Here is a 12996-nt window from a genome sequence, read left to right on the forward strand (position 1 = left end):
GCAAGGAGGCGGACACGACTAACACGACTCTCTTACTCTCTAGTTCGAAGGTTGCTGTAAGGCTTATTCAAGACTGGAAAATCTCAAGACACACCTTCGCTCTCATACGGGCGAAAAGCCATATACCTGCGAGTATCCTGGTTGCAGTAAAGCGTTCAGTAACGCATCCGATCGTGCCAAACATCAAAACCGAACGCACAGTAACGAGGTGAGTGTAAACGATAACCGATTGTTGTACGCGATCTGTTGTGTTACCACAATGTGTTCCATCCCCAGAAACCGTACGTGTGCAAAGCTCCGGGCTGCACGAAACGTTACACGGACCCTAGCTCCCTGCGGAAGCACGTGAAAACCGTCCACGGTGCCGAGTTTTATGCGAACAAAAAGCACAAGGGCAATCACCACGGTGGCGGTGGAAGCAGTGGCGGTCTTGGCGAAGATGGTGAAGGCTCCAACCACATGTTTGACAGTAGCCCTCGTAGCGAGGACAAGACAACAAGCATGAGCAGCCCCAGTATTAAGTCGGAATCGGATGCCAATTCCCCGAGCCACCCGCCGATCAACAGCCCGATGTCCATATCAGCGCTTACGGCAGGGCTCGGGGAAGATTACCACGAGGGAGACAACATGCATCTGGGCAGTCTCGCGACGCTGGACGATGCAGCGTGGCCGTACGTGGACGAGGATCTTGAGGTAGCGGATCTTCCGTACGTGCTACGGGAAATGGTAGATCTTAGCGGCCCGAACGGAGCAGCGACTGCAGTGTCCATGCGCAACAATCCCCGCAATCGGTTGAAGAATCGCATCAACAACAAGGGCTCCTTGCTCGGTAGCAGTCCACTTTCCAACATTCCGGAAATGAACAGCCAGCAGATGCGGAACTTTGGGCTTGGCGATTTGAATAGGAAGATTACCGATCTCAAGATGGAACCGGGCACCACACCTCCTCCGCAGTCGCTTTCGCAACCGTCGCCGACGATGGCAAAGTTGGGTCAAACCGATGCGATACGACCCTGCACGCTGCCGCCGCCATCCTCGACCACCACAACGACAATGATGATGATGAATGCATACTTAAATCCTGCCGCTGCGCAGATTCGACGTGATAGCAACAATAGCACCACCAGCAGCTCGTACTACAGCATGCGTTCGGCCGACATCAGTCGCCGCAGCAGCCAGGCGTCACAGCAAAGCTCGATCTCAACCATGCGACCGACTTATTACAACTCTTCGTCACTGTACGATCCGATCTCACCGGGAAGCTCGCGCCGATCGAGCTCTATGTCGACGGCTACCAACGGAGGACAGAGCCTACCACCACCGCCTTCCTCGCATTTGATCTCAACACATCTTCAACGCTTCAACGGAGGCAACAGCACTGCAGGAACGATGGGCGGCATCACGGGAGGCTCGATGGGAGGCACAGGTTCCACAGGCCATCCGAATGCCAACGGTTCACGGCACTCTATTCCCAACAACCTGAGCACCGGGGGTTTCTATGGGCCTCAGCAACATAACACTGGATTGCCGGGCCACAGCTTCGATCGGCGCATGTCTGAGCCAGTTGCCAGTGGTGCCAGTGGCATGGGTGGCAGGAACCTAGGTGGCTCGAACGGGTCTTCGATGTTCGGTGGTGTGAATTCACAGTACATGAACCGTCGGGGGGCGGCTGGAATGCAACCGCGCAGTTCCCCGACCTGTACCGCTACTTCGGCCGGTGTGGTTGTCAACAAGGTTGCTGCACCGTCAACCGCTGCGAAGCTGCACCCCAACCAAGAGGTGGTTTTGGATGAGATGGAAGAGGGTGAAATGGTAGAAAACAAACTCGTCATTCCGGACGAGATGCTACAGTATCTGAATCAGGTGGCGGATATGGCGGGTGAATCGAGCGGTAGAAACAAACCAAACAACAACCAAACGACCGTCACGGCCGTCCCTAGCAATGCCAACAATCCATGGAATTCTCCTGAGAATGACACTGTCGGTGACCGGATTTCAATACGGCCACCGCAACAAATGTCAACAACAAACGCAAACCAAACGGTCAATTTTACGCAACCCCAACCGGCCATGTTGTTGAGCCCTCAATCCCAGTACAGTAATGACGATTGCAGTCTTATGAGCAACGTTATGTCTCCGCAAACACCACAGCATCAGCTAATGTCACCGATGATACCGGAGAATGCTTCGGCTCCTCTGACACCATCCTCGAATAACTATACTGCACCGTCAGCCCAAGACTATCCCGTGCTGCCGGCGGTACAGTGTCAAGGTGTGCAGCACAACACGAGCGGGATGCAAAATTTCGGCAATGGGAACGGCTACCCGACTAGCGATTGCTGCTACGGACAGGGGCCGAGCCAACAACAACAGCAACAGTCGGTAACGCGCACGCTAAACCGCCCGATCGCATGTTCTAATCTGATCGGTTACTATCATCGAACCGATCAGAGTGCACACCATTGCTGTTTGGCAACGATGATGCAAGGGTCACTCTACATCAACCAACCGGCGGGCCACAGTCAGCAGCAGCAATCGGGAGGCAATACTCAGATGCTTCAGCATGCTTCACAGAACACCCAGTTCAAGAATCCGTTTAGCCTGAATGTGTCCAGTTTGGCTAGTGGTGGTGGTAATCATAACAAGCAAGTAACCGACCAGGCAGCAGCTGCGTGCAGCAACGCCGGGGCCAATATTGAAATTCAGTGCGGTGATATCAGCCAATCCCAGATGTCACCCGCAATTGCAGCCATGGCACCAGCAATTAACGATGCCGCACTTAGGACGGAGCAGCCGTCTCAGCAACAGCTGCAGCAACAGTCAGAGCCAACCGTGGCTCCGGCGCAACCGATGGAAAGCAGTTTGCAAACTCCACCGCTGGTATCGTCCCCGACAGGCTTTGCAGATCCTGCCGCCGTAGCTACCCCGTCAGTGCTGCCCATGACATTAACTACCGATAATTGCCTGACGATGACTGCGGCTACCACCACCGCCGCTAGTAGCGGTGCAATGGGCAGTGATACTTATCAGCGAACGCTGGAATATGTGCAAAACTGTCAGAATTGGAGCGAATCTGCTGCCGACATGGTCAGCAGCAGCACGCATCCATCTTCTAATCTTGTAATCAACGATATGAGTACTTCACTGAGCTCTTACTTCGAAGAAGATCGCTATTTGCAGATGATTCAGTAGTAACAGCAAAGCCGATGGCTGGCCGTCGTCAATATTGCAATGTATTCAAACTGTTCAGCCACTTAATTACCCCGAGAAGTGGTATTTAGCTGGTATGGCAATGCCTAGTGCCAATGATCTATACATGCATTTTCTAATCTAATTTTGCCATAACAATATGCTCAAGATAGCTGAGAACGATGGTCGAGATTCCTATAGATTTAGTTTTTTTCCCCTTTATTGCAACAACATAGAACAAAATGCAGCGAATGACTGTTTCACTTGTCTTCTATAATAACAAGCTCAGTAGTAGAAATAATATGGATAATTCTCTTTCTTTTGTAAAGACCTTTGTATAAAATAACAAAACGCAGCAATGATGTTTTAGGGAAAAGAACGATTGTTTAGGTGCGTTCATTCGTTTGAATGCACAGTGCAGAGTACAGCCATATAAAAAAGGAATTTATCATTGCGCTGGAGTACTGCCATCACCGCAGTATCTGTAATCTTAGAAAATAAGGTTGGTAGCCGCATAAGAATTGATCGCTCATCAACGAGCATGTTGCTTGCGATGTGTTTAAATAGTGAGCCGGAATAAATGGAATGATTCATCAACAAATCAACAACACTCATTGCTCCATGTGTTAATTTACAGTATTTAGGTCATTCGTAGCAGGGTCATTGAAGTAGCAGTATGGTTTCATTTGCCTCCGCTTCGTGGGTCTGTCGGAAATCAGCAAAAGGTTTGCTAAAACGATAAAAGCCATCAGTTATTGTTTAAGCAATTTACTGTTACAATGATCACACATTCATGCGATTAATGAATGAATGTCAGACGCCAGGCAACACTGATCATCACCACCACCACCATCCCTGTTAAAGAAGATAACGTTAGCGTCGCGATCGCCTGTGAAACCACTATACTCTTGCGAGAGCGACATAAGAGGTGGGTTTAAATGAATCACTAATCATCAGTTGAGTGAGAGAAGCATCTGTTGCGGGTTTCATAGTTTGTCACAGTTTCCTTGCAGCTTTCTTACTTCGTAGTTGTAGGGGAATAAAATGAAATTCTTCACTACCAAGTTACTAGCAGTTTGTCTGGTGTTATATTTAAGGAGTGCATATGGGAACTGTAGGTAAGAGCAACTGCGTATGAAAAGTGTTGTATCACAGTCTTCGAATCTTTTTTGGTTAGGGGTCTTCCCGGACAAAGTGCATTTGGAGTTTAGTGATGTACTTAATAAGAACTGTGGCGACACCTCATTCACTGATCGGGAAAAGCCCAACGAGGGGCGGCCTTTCGAAAACCCTTGGCTGATCTTGTTTCGACATCCGGAAGAAAAGGAACCATTTTGCCAAGGCACGCTCATCACCAGCCAACATGTGCTAACATCGGCAATATGTACGGAGGGTATTGTTATCAATGAGTATGTTTTGAACACTGCTTTCATAGCTTTTTGTTTCAACGTATCTACAATAACCAAATTATTTATTTTTCTTTTCATGACACGACCGTAACTTGAAAGAACAAAAGTGGTAGTGGGCGAATATGACCGATTGGTGAATCCTGAATGTTATAAAGAAAGTGGTTGTTCTTCAATGACTGAGCTCGGGGCACTAAATAAAATAGTGCATCCAAATTTCATCAACGAATCGTACGAATACGACATTGCTCTTGTAACGCTAAGTGAGAAGCTTAACTACAGTAACAGTGACGTATTCCAATTATCCTCTTACAGGTAACAACTTGGCATGATCTTATTGTTTTTTTTTTGTTTTGTTCTCTACTGTCGTTTTAGGTGTAAAACCAATTTGCCTGCCATTGATTCCTATCATACCTTCGAGTGTCCATACACCGATGGCGTACAATGCCCTCTGGCCAGAGAAAAGTGTGCGACCGAAACAAATTCGAATGGGTTACATCCCTCATCGGGAGTGCCGGAAGTTCACGCAAGATTTGTTGGCTTTACACGAAGGACAGATTTGTGCACAAATGAAGTATCCTGAGAAAATAAGTCTTATCGGTGGGTCTGGATCGCCGCTGTTGACGGAATTTCACGATCGCTCATTCCAGTTCGGGATACTCTCAATCGGTATGCCGGACGCTAGGTCGGCTAAGCCATTCGTGTACGTAAATATTTCTACACACATCACCTGGATTCATGAAACCGTAATAAACAGCCAAACTTAATAATCACAAATATTTTATTTTTCATTATTTGTAAAACCACCAGCACTTTTCCGGAATTTTGAATGTGAAATTCACTTGGCGGATAAGGAAAATCAAATTCAGTGTGGTAAAATAAGTTCTTAGTTAGTGGTTGTACATTGTGTATTGATCCTACTTTTTATCATCTCCGTCAACCAATTGTAGAATGGAGCGATAGATGTAACAATGTATGGTTCACCAAGCTTGGCAGGATAAGGTGGTCCGTAAGAAAGCAGTCCTATCAAGTACACCTTGCCCTCGGATTGTACGGAATAAACTAATCCACCGGCACTTCCCCGTAAACTTGGTGCGTACTCTGTATTGTCTTGGGGAACGTGCTCTTGTTTAAAGATTATACAAAATATTCCGTCTTCCAGATTTAGTGTATACGTTGACAGGAGATTTGTACAGTCTTTAGGAGAAATGCGTTTCATCATGTACTGTTTTGGGATCAGCGAAAGACCCGTCTCTTTAGAACCGCACCATGACGAAATTAGCAGAAGAGAATCTTCAGCTTGATTCTGTTGATTAATGCAAATCGGTAGCACGGATAGCCCGTTTACGTTGGCCGGTGTCCGCATTTGAACGAGTGCTATATTATTCACCTGTCGAAACATATTGTACTCAGGGTGAATAATTACTGCATCCACCATGATGTCCTGTGCAGGTGGCGCACAAGTTTCTCCTTGTTCCGAAAGTAGCGAGCAGTCATTCTCAGTTGAACTGTTATATTCACCTAATCTCACGTAGGTCCTGTATAAGCGAAATGGCGATAAGAATAATGTTCGGGTGTGAACTATTTAGAGACACTACTTACAGACGACCAAAGCTGTCGAATTGTGTGACGAACACTGTGGTTACAACGTATAACTCATGGATTAAAGCTCCTTGGAAGACGTAGGTTACGTTATCATCCCGCTTGTAGCCGAACCGAACAATCCATGGGTGTTCGAATAAACGAGAGTCGATTGGGAATTCCTTGTCGTAGAAGCGTTTGCCACATCCTTCATTATTAAGTCTTGAACAAAGTAAATCTGTAGAATTTTGGACGACTGTTGTAGTACTTCCTTGGCTACTCCATGATGCCTCTGCAATGCTCGTGATGAACAAAGCAACGAATACGGTCCCGGCACGGCTTAAGTTAATTTGTACCATGTTCGATGTTTTTCGCACGATCAATACTTGATTACTGATTAAAGTTTATACCTACGGCATAAAGCAACACAAACATCATTGAGAATATCAGTGTTTTACAATGATAAGCTAGAGCTGACTTCTTGGGGAATCCCCAGGAATCATTCTTTGTTTGGCAATAAAAAAAAACAAAAACGCGGAGCAATAATCATATTATATCACCCTCGTCAACTACTGTGCTTTCAAGTCTTCAAATTGTACAAAAAATCGCTATTTATAAGAAGTGCGCGTGTTCACATAATTTCGTCGGTTCAAAAGTCTAGAATGTTTTAATGATTTGTAAAACGATTCTCGAAAGCCACCAGTTTGGTGATATTGTTACAGACATGTAATTATATAAACTTAGAAAATATTATTTATTTAATGTAATCAATTACAGAAATTATACACCATACTTTGAAACGAAATTTGCCCGCACTGTACGTTACACCGTTATGCGTAGTTCTCACAATGATTACAAACAAACCAACTTGAACTTCAGATGAAAAGAACATACTCGACTGAGAGGATCGCTTGTAATAGTGATCATTAAAGATGCGCACAGACATTTGCATGATGTTTGTGGCTATGTTAGGTGCTAATGCGCAATGTAAGTCTCAAACGTGTTGGGTATTATACTTAAAGTGTACTTGTTTTAATATATTCTATTCTCTACTTTTTTAGTGCTGTTCCCGGATGAACTGCATGCAGCTCTCAGTAAAACAATCAATAAAAACTGTGGAGAAATGCCTTACAGTGTTCACAGGCGTACTAAATTCGGTCGAATTTATGAAAACCCTTGGTTAGTGTTATTACGTCACCCGCAAGACGGATTGCACTTCTGCCATGGAACGCTGATTACAAATCAATTCGTTTTAACGACCGCTGTTTGTAGTGGTCCAATTTTAACTAATGGGTAAGGTATTTATTTCATCAATGGTAATTAAAATAAAGGTTTAATCCTCTTGCAGTATGGCCACAACGGAAGATAGGCCAACCGAGATCGTACTAGGGGAATATGATCTCAACCACAAATCAGATTGTGCGGTTGATAAAAATTGTTCTCTTGCTGCTACGACATTGTCCGTCGATAAAGTAATCATTCATCCAAACTTTAGCAGTTCGTCGTACGAAAATGATATTGCCCTGCTCGTTTTGAATGACTCCATCCAGTTGAGTAACAGTTGAGTGGATTTTAACATTTGTGCAGTTTAGTTCAAATGTAAAGTTCTAATCGATGTTTGTTTTGGTTTTTAATTTTCAGATGTACGTCCAATATGCTTGCCGCTTTTTCCATTAGTTAAAGACAGTGATGATCATGTTTTGAATATTTATAATGTGTTGTGGTCAGCAAATAACCGACCGTCTCAAGTTTGGATGCGGTATGTGCCTTTCGCAAATTGCAAGGAACAGTTGAGGAACTGGACGACTGTGACGACTGGCCAAATGTGTGCCCGGATTCATAACAATTCGCGAATTAATATGCTAGGAGGTGCTGGCTCCGCGTTACAGGTGGATTTTCACGAACGTGTATATCAAATCGGGATACTATCTATTGGTTTTAGTAATACGGCTTCAAATAATCCCTATGTTTATGTAGACATATCCAAATACACAACTTGGATAGATAACATCACGTGAGCCACAATTCCAGAAGATGTACCTGCACAAATGAAGCAAACCAAATTTCGCATACATTCATAGAGAAACTTTTTTTAGTAAAATGAAGATACGTTCATAATAAAAAAGCTGTTATTCAAGTCAACAGTTTCTCAAAGTAAAAAAAATTAACAAAGTTCAATCGACTGCGACATACGCTATTTATTTGAAATAAATTTGCATTGAGTTGCTTAGAAACTAAAAAATCAACCGCACTAGATGCACAGATTGCACAAACTGTAAATGAGTTAATTTTAACAAACTGTAAAATGTGATTTAAATTTAATCTCGTATGCAGGCACAGCCATTAATCATTAATTGTAATCATAGGTTAATTTCCAGTTGGAAGCTTGAAGTTTTCGTATTTAAACATTTATTTCCTTCTGCTCGGTAATAAAGCAACTAGAGCAGATTTAGTGGTTTAACGATACCCTTTTTGTGAACATGATGACACGTTTCAAGATTCAGGCTGTAGCATGTAAAAAATCTTGTAAAACATCTGCATTTCTAGCAACGTTCATTCGCAAAAATTCGTATTCGCAAAATTTGTTCCATTCAAAGACAACGAGGTCAAATAAAATTCTTGCACGGGTTCCCCTGACAACTGTCAAATTTGACTTTTTTCTGTAGCAGCACGCAGCCACAACATTGATGTGTTTGTGTGTGTGTGTGATTCATTTAATGACGAGCTTCGAATGACGACATCGTTTGTACGATAATATTTCATGTGAAAATTACTTACGACGAAAATTTTCATTTAAACAAGCGTCTGAAGTGATAACTGGCTGAGAAGAAAGTGTTGTGAAAAAAGAGAAATCGGTGAACAAAACAGGTTGGTTTAGGAACAACACTCCCAATGACGAAGCTGTTTATGGAAAGCGAACGAGATTAGTTGAGATGAGATGGGTGAGATAAAAGCAATATTGTGGAGACAATCGTGTAAATACACTGTCCTCTGTACTGAGGGCACAACATAAGCAACATGATTTGCTGCCTGATTTTGTGTCTTTTCTAGTGCTTGTATTATGAAAATAGAAACGGAATTGCTTTAAAAACATTTTGCAACACACAGTTTGTACTCGTCGATGTGTGAGTGATCGAAACACGGAGTAAAAATGATAAAGTGCATCGCGAGCATTGCGAGCATGATTTTCTTTACATGTGTATAGAGTGAAAACAGCAATACTTTCTCCTTCATACTCGTGAACATAAAGCAGAGATTTTACAAGATGCTTTTTAAAGTTTAAACTTTTTCTGTATTGTTGAGGCACAACCGATTTTGATACAATCCGATTCGGGAATACTACTAATTGGCTTTGTTCTATTGTGTGGGTACGCGATTGCTGTGAAACCAGTTTGGTTCTAATGGACACTATTACTGTATACTTTTCGTTGCAGCGTTCGTACACGACATGGAATATGCCGTTCAGCAGCGGCGACAGTATCTGCGGAAGTAAAGAATACCACAACATTCCACACCTATAGAAAAAGGAAGCTGATGCAAGAAGTGTGTGAAGCAGTGGAGAAAGCTAGTTTTAGTAACTTTTCCACCGCTCTCCTCCTCAACGGGAGAGTGATCAACGACACTGAAAAGGAGCAGGACTAGGACTCCCACGTCCTTGACAATATCACATACGACTGTACTAAAATGTCCGATACCAATCCTACGGCTGACCACAATAGACAGCAGACGGACAGCTACCAGGCGGCAGGCTCAGAAAAAGAAGAGGTACAAAAGTCTCAACCTTCACCCGTCGAAGTGGATCGTAAGTCTACTGCAGCAGCTGATCGACCGGCCAATTCAGGGGCACTCACAGAAACGACCAACATCCCAGCAACATCAGCACCACAAACCAGCTCATCGGCTTCGGAACAATTGTTGTATTGTAACCCCGCGGCAGATTCAACAAACGTTGTGTTGAATCCGCAGACATCAACAACCGCGGCAATCGAACGTCAGACATCGGTCGGGTCCATAGATAGTGGAACGACGATGCCTTCGGCAACAGGAGGAGGAAGTGGAACCGCCGGAGGAAGTGGATTCCGGAGTTCCTTCAGCAATGGCCGAGTTTCGTTTAGCCGGTTTATTTCCGTAGATAGAACACGATCGGGAAACGAGACGGGGAATGGGCGTTCATCAAACTTCAGCAATGATGTGTTTAGCGATTTTTTAACGCTAGTGCAACAAGCAAGACATCCGAGCAGCTTTTTTTCAGCGGAACGAAGGACATTTTTTAATCAAACACCATCTTCCGGGAGGTCGCATGCTCCCGGAACAAGCACGCCACCATCATCGGCCCACAGTGGTAATTCGGCTAGCGAAGTCGTAATCGATGTTGACGGCGGCGGTGGCACTACTGCGGTCGGTGGCGGAACATCGCTACGTTCGTCACAAAATGAGCTGTATCCGATGTCAACATCGTCGTCCTCAGCCAGCACTGGGATTCGACCGTTTATGTGGATGCAACAGACAGAAGAAAGTGCCCCGTCTTCTGCTCCAACAAACGGGGGACGGTCGCCACTGATGCCAAACTTCAACTATAGCCACCATCACCATCATCATCACTTCCACAACCATCAGCCGTTGGCGCTGCATCAGCACAGTCAGCCGTTGGCCGGAATGGCGATGGGCGGAGCACAACAGTCTCCTTTGTCTGCAAGTGTTGACGGTGGCACTTCATCAGCCGTTGGGGACCAGCAACCACATCAACACAGCGGTGGCGGTGTGGCGGCTATCTCCACACCAAACGGATCAAACTTGCCACCGTTTGGCGGTGGGGGTGCCACTCGTAGCAACAGTGTGAGCTCTAATCACCTCAACGATGAGGCAACCGTTCACGAAGCATTGAACCAAATACCGGAGGCTCGGGTTATGATGGACACTTTGGCTCGATACACACCGTTACTGCTGATCTTGGTGGCTAAACTGTGCTACGACCATTTAGACGGAATCATCTACTTCCTCATGCTGCTGATAACGTTCTACCATGCGAACTGGGTGGTGCGGCAGGAAATTTCGAAACAAAAGCAGCGCCGCATCATTGTGCTACTGCGCGAGTTGTTAGTTATCGTTGTGACGCTGATGATATTCGGGCTTGTCTTCGAGTTTGAAAACATTTGGCTGGTGTTACTGTTTATGCCAATTTCGTTGCAACCTCAGTCCTTAAAGTCACTCCTGTTTTCCGTCTGCATCACCGACCTCATTCTGAAGCAGATAACGATTGTGATAAAAATCATCTTTACTTTGATGCCCCCGAGCTTGGTGGACTACAAGAGCAGAGTGAGTAAGCACTTTAATGTGTTTGCCCCCAGCAGCATTGTCTGCAAAAGCAGCGAAATTCAATATCTAATCTTCTCTTTTCTAAAGGGCAAAATTTATCTTATGATCGAATCATTATCGCAATTATACCGTGCCGCAGCTCCTATACAACCGTGGTTAATTTTCTTGTTTGAATCGTACTCGGGCTCGGAGAAAATGGTTGGAGTTATCTTATCGGCAGTATACATAGTGGCAAAGTCTACGGATCTGCTTGACAGAGTCAAATTTTGTCGTCGATCGTTAATTAAACTGCTGCAGAAAACAGTAAGTAGATAACTATCCTGTTAGTTTGTTAACGCCGCCAGATGATAAAACTTAAAATCCTTGCATTACTAATACGGTGGTCTAACTCTAAGTAATTACAAGTGCCGATCGTGCCGCCGACAGTTGCCAATCTCTGTTGCTTATTGTAACGTTGCGGTGGTCCAACAGTATTGTATAATATTGCTTTTACTGATTTAATGATGGTTTTTCTTTTCTTAGAGCTACGGAACTGTGCCTACAAAAGAGCAGTTGCAGACTTGTGGCGGACAGTGTTCGATTTGTCATGATAACTTCGTCGCTCCCGTGCTTCTTGAATGCAATCACATCTTCTGCGAGTTATGCGTCGGCACCTGGTTCGACCGGGAACAAACGTGCCCTCTGTGTCGTGCCAGGATCGTGGACGATCCTTCTTACCGAGATGGGGCCACCACATTCTTCTTGCAGTTATACTAATTGATGCCGTTTTTTGAACGCCGTGGTAACTAGAATGAAGCATTAGCTCTTATGTACCGCTCTAAATTCCTCTCTACTGAGTTAATAGAGTTCATTGATTGTTGCCCTAAAACATGGGGTTGGAGATTACGTTTATTTGTATCGTTCGTAAATTTCAAATGCAAAGAGGTCGATAAGGACAACTAATTCCTGACACATGAAACGCCATCCGCGCTAAACGCATGCTCGGTTTTGGGGTAATATTCTTTCGACTCTTAAGGGTCATTCTATCGATAAAAAAAACCTTTGTGTAGCAAAAGGAACAATGAAACGGGCAATCTAATAATGAGTTATTTTTGTATATATATATGATCAGTAATGGAGTTCCCGAAAAGCAGCATGAAAGAAGTTAGTTTACTTATCTGGCAGCTTGTCCAAATCTGATTCGAAATAAAAAAAAACAATTGTATGTTCAATAGTATTTACTGTGCAGAATTTATGTTGAACTATAATACACTATTGTAAAACAGATGTGTGTATCAATAAAACAATATCCTTAATATTTTGCATCGATTTGCTAAATGTTGAACCACAACTGCATAACGTCATATTATTTTAAAACAATGTTTTATAAACATTTGACGCTTTTCCATCTTTTTACTAAACCTGTCTTGGATAGTTCTGATCTTAGATTATGCATAGAATAATTTAGGCTAGTAAATTGAATATTTCGAATACCAAGCTTCCGGTACATACACAGCATAACGAG

At 44.1% G+C, this 12996-nt stretch overlaps 5 protein-coding genes across 7 annotated transcripts in view; 4 read left to right on the forward strand and 1 right to left on the reverse strand.

Annotated features, from left to right (window-relative positions):
- LOC128271690 (transcriptional activator cubitus interruptus) overlaps positions 1-3803 on the forward strand; it is a 45796-nt gene extending 41993 nt beyond the window's left edge. Inside the window, exons 5-6 of the mRNA XM_053009306.1 lie at positions 44-208; positions 277-3803. Of these exons, the coding sequence (XP_052865266.1) occupies positions 44-208; positions 277-3192 (3081 nt within the window). The 3' untranslated portion in view covers positions 3193-3803. The remainder of the gene's footprint in view (positions 1-43; positions 209-276) is intronic.
- Positions 3804-4077: 274 nt separating this feature from the next.
- LOC128272572 (serine protease 7-like) lies at positions 4078-5584 on the forward strand. Of its 3 annotated transcripts, XM_053010400.1 has the most exons (6): positions 4159-4303; positions 4367-4598; positions 4698-4882; positions 4971-5298; positions 5406-5468; positions 5546-5584. In XM_053010400.1, the coding sequence occupies exons 1-5, from the start codon at positions 4234-4236 to the stop codon at positions 5422-5424; spliced, it is 834 nt and encodes a 277-aa protein (XP_052866360.1). In that variant the 5' UTR covers positions 4159-4233; the 3' UTR covers positions 5425-5468; positions 5546-5584. The 3 variants fall into 3 exon arrangements, with proteins under 3 accessions (XP_052866359.1, XP_052866360.1, XP_052866358.1); XM_053010399.1 differs by lacking the exon at positions 5546-5584 and adding an exon at positions 4078-4117 and having other exon boundaries at positions 4192-4303; positions 4971-5452; XM_053010398.1 differs by lacking the exon at positions 5546-5584 and having other exon boundaries at positions 4971-5452.
- Positions 5207-6556, reverse strand: LOC128272571 (CLIP domain-containing serine protease HP8-like). Its single transcript, XM_053010397.1, has 2 exons — positions 6198-6556; positions 5207-6133 (listed from the first exon to the last, which is right to left on the reverse strand). Exons 1-2 carry the CDS (start codon positions 6533-6535, stop codon positions 5482-5484), a joined length of 990 nt encoding a protein of 329 aa, XP_052866357.1. The 5' UTR covers positions 6536-6556; the 3' UTR covers positions 5207-5481.
- A 503-nt stretch (positions 6557-7059) lies between these two features.
- Positions 7060-8513, forward strand: LOC128273312 (chymotrypsin-like protease CTRL-1). The gene is made up of 4 exons (XM_053011253.1): positions 7060-7163; positions 7238-7469; positions 7525-7736; positions 7818-8513. The coding sequence occupies exons 1-4, from the start codon at positions 7109-7111 to the stop codon at positions 8192-8194; spliced, it is 876 nt and encodes a 291-aa protein (XP_052867213.1). The 5' UTR covers positions 7060-7108; the 3' UTR covers positions 8195-8513.
- Positions 8514-8902: 389 nt separating this feature from the next.
- Positions 8903-12728, forward strand: LOC128271710 (RING finger and transmembrane domain-containing protein 2). The gene is made up of 4 exons (XM_053009328.1): positions 8903-9044; positions 9611-11492; positions 11580-11795; positions 12015-12728. Exons 2-4 carry the CDS (start codon positions 9861-9863, stop codon positions 12246-12248), a joined length of 2082 nt encoding a protein of 693 aa, XP_052865288.1. The 5' UTR covers positions 8903-9044; positions 9611-9860; the 3' UTR covers positions 12249-12728.
- The last annotated feature ends 268 nt before the right edge of the window (positions 12729-12996 follow it).

This window comes from Anopheles cruzii, chromosome 3 (genome assembly GCF_943734635.1).
Source record: "Anopheles cruzii chromosome 3, idAnoCruzAS_RS32_06, whole genome shotgun sequence".
Lineage (NCBI taxonomy): Eukaryota > Metazoa > Arthropoda > Insecta > Diptera > Culicidae > Anopheles > Anopheles cruzii.